We start from the raw sequence: 6,259 nt of genomic DNA, 5'->3' as shown, positions 1-6,259 counted from the left end.
ACTAGTTTGGTGGGTTTTTTTTTTTTTTTCATTGAAGAAAAGAGGTTTGAATTTATTCTATAAATATGAGATAAAAGATAATGTATTATTAATGAATCAAATAATTAGGTGTTTGATGGTCTTATCATGAATAAAATTAAAAAAAAAGGATGAGGAAAGACATTTGACTTGAGGGATATAAGGGATCAGCAATAACAAAGGAAAAATCCAAAGCTAGCTTGGCAGGTAGATAATGGAATTCAATCTTGGAGTAATCCTGGTTGCCATTGCCCACGATACTCATCAGAATCTCTGGGAAGATCTTTTATGTATATGCCATCATCCTTAGCAGTCCAAATGCAATTCTTCCATAAACACTTGTGAAAGAAGAAGCGCATCCTGCCAGAACACCTTGAACGCGGCGTGGGCGTTGCCGTCTTTGCTCATGTAACACCAAGAAAGCGTTCTCCCAAAAAAATTTTGTCGAAAGCTCCAGGTGAAACTTGTACCCGGAGAGAGATTTTGGATGCCTAGATCATCGTCTTTAGACTTGCAATGGAGAAACAAAGTCCTGTTATTGCTCAATCCGTTAACAACGTAGACATGCCACCTTGTGAATTCCGGAGGCAAGCCCACCTGATCAGCTGCAACCAAATATGGGTGAAGTGTGGCTAATGCCAGAACAAGTAGAAGAACAAGGCAATCGTAAGAGCTCATTGTGTGAAGACTATTTTTTCAATTTTTTTTCCTGCTGAAGTGACTCGGGTTTTCATCTCATTTTATAGCTAAATCTTGGCGTGGGAATTTCTAATGCAATTATGAGTATCAACGGTCTGCCATGCTAGAATTGAAGTTTTGGGAGAATGGAAAGTCATTTAATCAGAAAAATGAAATTTAAATAAGATTGTACCGCACGTGCATGTAATTTAACTGATAGCACTAGCTAGAAGGAATGTAGAGGGTTGGAACTTGAGGCTTAATTGGAAGCCAAAACATTTTAATCTTTCAAGCATGCACAACCTATTTTGTGATAGCTAATAGCACTTACACTTATTATTTTTGATAAAAGGACTTGGGCTTGCCAGTTGCACCACGCCCACCGCCACAGGTATCCAAGGGGACATATCATGGGCTAAAGGTGTCAAATTAAGAGGGATGGAAAGCAGGGAAGATGAGCATGTCCACGGGTGAGTTACTTGGTATTTTTAAAGTATTTATAACTTAACTGTATTATATATCATAGTACTTAAACCTTATAATTATTCAACTAAATTTTGAAATTATTACTTGAACATTATCCCAATTAGATAGACGCTACTTACTAAATACCTAACCTTTTTTTTTTTGAAAAAAAAATACCCAACCTTATTAACTATCTGTTTAGATATTCTCACCTAGGTTCCATTTTCCAGATATTTAACTCCGATCTTATAAGGCTGCTTACATCAATAATAATCTATCAACAATTTCATTTTTCTTTTCGATAAAAGAAACCATAATGTTAGGAACATTTATATTTCAAATTGTACAATAACAATTAAAGCCAATATACAATAACAAGATCAATAACTTGAACATTTGAGGCATGAAGTGGAGCCTCAATTGTAAATATACCACCTTCATGACCTTGTTCTTGCTTAATGTGTTTTTTTTAAACTAGAAAAGTAAAAAAGGCACAATATCTCAAAAAACTCATAAGTTATTTAAAAAATTTAAATAAGTTATTATTCTTTTATTGCATTCAATCAAGTCTTATACTTTTGTTGTGAACAAAATAAACTCTTATATTTTTATTTTAAGCTAAATAAATCTTTATGACTAATGATTGACTTAATCAAAATGTCGCTTAGTATTCTGTATCACCTGATGTTGATATAACATAATGGATGATGACATGACATGACATGTTAATGTGGCATGATGACATGGACATGTGACATTTTTCACCTTCTAGATCAACACCACGACAATATCACTTGAGCATAAAAATAACAAGTGACCAATAAAGAAATAAGTTTGAGGGTGTGAAATTGAGAAAAATAAAAAGAAAAAAAAAGAGACAAGAAAAATGAAGTGTTGAACAAAAGAAAATTTTGATGAAAAAGGAGTGTACTTGGTGAAAGAAAATAAAGCTCTAAATAGGTCTTAAAATGATTATGTGCTTAGGAAGATTTGAGCAACATATTATTCCATATTATACCTTAACTCTAGCAAAACACTACAGCTCAATAAAGTCATATTGATCCTTAACTTAGTATTAGCCTACATTAGTGGAGAGAGAGATGAAAAGTAAACATATGGAATTTCAATACTACTTTGAATTTTGTAAGTGTATAAACTTATTCAGATTGTATAATGTTTTTGGTGAAAAAATTGCACACACACATGGAAATCCACTTGATGATAAGTTCGCATTTGAATTGAAACACGAACTTGAATAATATTTGTGTATTGCTTAGAGTTGAGAATATTATTAACTTTTAAAGATATTAAAGGTGATTAATGAGTTAGTGCAATTGATTTCTAGTTAAGTTGTTTTTCTTCATTTAGGTTTTGTATTTTAGTTTTGCTCGAGGACTAGCAAAATTGTAAGTTTTAGGGTTTGATAACTCTATGATATAGAGTTATTTTGTCACATTTTGATTATTAATTAAAGATAGCTAAGTCCTTGTGCTTTTAAGTAATTTTAGGTAGTTTTTATGCTTTTCATTGTTAAGTTTAATACATGTTGGAATATTTTAATTTTAGTAATTTTAGCTTATTTTTATGTTAAAAGTCCTAATTTGATCCATCATTAATTTAGTTCTTGTTCTGAAGGTGTGCAAGTGCATAAAACTTCATGGGGGTGAACTAAGCAAGGATGATTAAATGTAGAATTTTCTGAACATGTTACGGTATTTTGATCATTACTCTCTGTACAGAACTCTAAATGAGGTGATTCTTTGACTACTTTAACTTTAAAAGGAAGGGATACAACTTTTATTTTACTACTTTGCCCGGTTCAGACCGGATCATGGTTAAAATCCTTGTTGAAATTGGAGCAATGCAGCAGTTTGCATGGACTGAACATGATGCGGTATTTTGAGCACAACTCTCACTCCAGAAGTCCAATTGATGTAATGCTTGAGCCAGTAGAAAGATAAGAGAAAGGGCTAAAGCTTTCATTTTCACCACTTTTGCATGTTGAAGCAAAATCTTGGAGAATAATCATCAAGAATCCAACACAGTGATACTAAAAAAACTTTTAGGACAGATTTCAAAGAAGAACACAAGAGTCGTTACTCTTGAGGAATGTTTCAAAAATAAACATCTTACAAGATTTTGGAAGTTAGGGCTTTTGAAAGCTATTTAAAGGGCCTTTTTCAAATATTTAAGGGAAGAGGCAACAAGCAATTTCTCTAAAAACAAAGTCAAAAATAAAGGAAGAAAGCAAGAGAATTTAAGTGAGAATTGAAATCACAAAGTTTCAATTATTAATTTTCTCTCTCTATTTTTGTGTTTTCTTATATTCTTGACTTGGATTAATGGCTAATTTTCTTTGGATGAAGTTTTTAATAGATATTATGAGCTAAACTATTTTTCTAAGATTGTGGTGGATTTCAACACATAGTTTGAATATTTATATCTCTTTTATTTACTATGAATATGTATAGTTTTGCTTATTTAAATATGTTCTTAATGTTTTTATTGCCTGATCAATAATTAACTAATTTATGAATCTCATTAAGACTCGATAGAGAGATTTTAGATTGGACTAAGCTTTGAAAGTGTATGTTCATGTCACTTAAGTGATTTGATTTGTGATTTGGGTAGACATACGCCAATCGCCAAACATATCCAAATTAGAACACCATTTTAATGAACCTTCTCTAATTGATTCCAATAGACATATAGTGACTTAATTAAGTTAGGTATTTGTGCAAATATCTTAATTGAGAGTTGTACATAGCTTTGGGTTCTAAGTTAGTAAAATCACCCATGAACATAAATAATAAGAGAAGCTAGTATTAGATGAAGTGTTGAATGAACCCATAATAATAGATTTTAGTCTATTGCTTTTCTCAAGTAAAATTTCAAATTCTCTTAATTAATTTAGTATTTACTTTAATTTAGTTTTAATTAATGTTTTGAAAAATTAGTTACTTGAATAAGATTAGTTTGTCATAATTTTAGTACTTAGTAAAGATTTAGTAATAAATCTTTGTGGAAACAATGCTCTACTTCATCATTATATTATTTGTTGGCAATAATATGTATCTACGTGGAAAATTCGATAGCAGGATCACCTTAGTGATTTTAACTCATAAAAGCATAGAAATAAATTAAAATTCAAAAGGCTACCTTGCCAAGTAATCTTCTAATCACAATGGTGTTGGTCCCAAATAAATGTGCTAGAAGGAGGGGTGAATAATACTTTTTGGCTCTCACTTAGATTGACTTCTAATTAGGGGTAAGTTAGAGATTAATGATGAGAAGTTAAATGCAAGATGAAGAAATGATTTAACAAAGAATGAAATTAAAAATAAAATAGGGCAGACAGTACACAAGATTTATAGTGGTTCGGTCAAAGACCTATATCCACTACCTTGATTGTTCAACTAAGGATTTTTAGACCAAATTACTATAAATGGTGAAATTTCGAAGCTTCCACCAAGCTTTTACAATGGCGTTTTGTAGGCCTAGCCACAACCTTTAATAATGATTTTTGTTGGGATCAACCAAAACTCAAAACTAACTTTTCTAGGCCGAGTTTGAACCTATACACTCAATCAAGCTAACCCAAGCTTGATCAATCCCCTTAGAGTGACTCGCACACTCTAAGTAATCAAGAAGAATAGAAATAAAGAAGTACCTATGATCACTAACTTGATTTGAATGGTACAAAGTGAAGAGCTTAATTTTATTACAAGGATTGGAGTGAAGTGAAGAAAGTACGAAGAGAGTTTTTGCTATTTTTGAGCTTTTTTTAATCTTGGAAGCCTTCAAAACTTATTCATAGCCATTGGGAGTGCCTTATATATTTGGAAAATCAACTCTGATGGGTGTTAGATAGATTCAGACTGTTAGAAACAGTTTGGAGACAGTTCTAGCTGTTAATCTGTCTTTTAGCATTCGAATTCAAATTTTCAAATAGAATGCTCTTAGTTGACCAACATGTTTTTTAGTCGATTAAGTCATTTCTATCTTCTGATACCAACTTTTGGCAGTGAGTTCTTAGCCTACTAACATTGCCTCTTAGTTGATTAAGTCATTTTTATCTCTAAACCCAATTTTTGACACTAAGCTCTTAGTCGACTAATAATGCTTCTTAGTCGATTAAGTGTTCTCTGTCTCACAATCTGCTTGAACCCGCCAACTTCACTTTTGAATTTTATCTAACTAACTCCCTTAGTTATTCAACTAAGAGGTTTCTGTTTTATGGCTCAATTGTAGCTCCTTATTCTTATGAGTTTTGATATTTGCTTTTGAGTGATTAATTTATTAATGACATACATTTTTATCCTGCACACTCAAGTAGTAGAGTTAGACATAAATAAATAAAAATATTTTATTATTATCAAAAACTAATGGAGTCAACAAATGGCACTTTCTTGAAGCAATCCTGTGAACACCATAAGGAGCGAGAAAACTAGTCAATCAGGTGCTTGGCCTCTAATGATAGTACATACGATTGTAAGACAAACCTTCTGCAAATGAGTTTTTATAACTTTTCTTTGTGCTAGCAAAGAGGACAACGTTTGTCCTTTTTCTACTTCTCATGAGGATAGTTGAATCTTTCGATTGAAAATTGCTTCACAAGCAACTTTCTCTGTTCAAAAAGTGAGTGGAGACTAGTAGAGAAAAACTCCTTTTTCTTCTTTTTTAACAACTATGTTTGTCAATTGTAAAAAGCTCTAAGAAAATAGTTAAAAGGTGACATATAGTTAGGTCAAAGTAACTTCAATTATTCAATTAAGCCTTCAATATTGTAACACATTATAATAATAGATTCATTACTTAATTAAACTCTTTTAATTAAGTCCTCAGAAATTAAAATTAAAATTAATTTTCTTTATATTTTGCAATCAAGGTGGTATTATTATAACTATTTATAATCATGCCTAATACGTAATTACATACTTTTAATTAAATTTATAAAATTTAAATGCCTAGTATGTGATTTAAGTCTAACTTAAATCATCACATTCCCAATTTAATTTGTAATGCAATCTTTGGGTACAACCCATTAGGTTCCTAACATATTGAAAATTAAATTGAATTATAATTTTATTAATAAATT

At 31.1% G+C, this 6,259-nt stretch overlaps 1 protein-coding gene across 1 annotated transcript; it reads right to left on the bottom strand.

The window, feature by feature from the left end:
* Positions 1–239: 239 nt before the first annotated feature.
* Positions 240–696, bottom strand: LOC110409864 (S-protein homolog 1-like). The gene is given in 2 exon segments (XM_021419357.2): positions 240–365; positions 367–696. Coding segments are annotated over 2 exon segments (456 nt in total).
* Positions 697–6,259: the final 5,563 nt, after the last annotated feature.

The sequence above is a fragment of the Theobroma umbraticum genome, unplaced genomic scaffold (genome assembly GCF_002168275.2).
Source record: "Theobroma umbraticum cultivar Fairchild unplaced genomic scaffold, ASM216827v3 scaffold_44.0, whole genome shotgun sequence".
NCBI lineage: Eukaryota > Viridiplantae > Streptophyta > Magnoliopsida > Malvales > Malvaceae > Theobroma > Theobroma umbraticum.
Note: the sequence above shows the minus strand (reverse complement) of the source record. Positions and strands in the feature narration are given on the sequence as shown.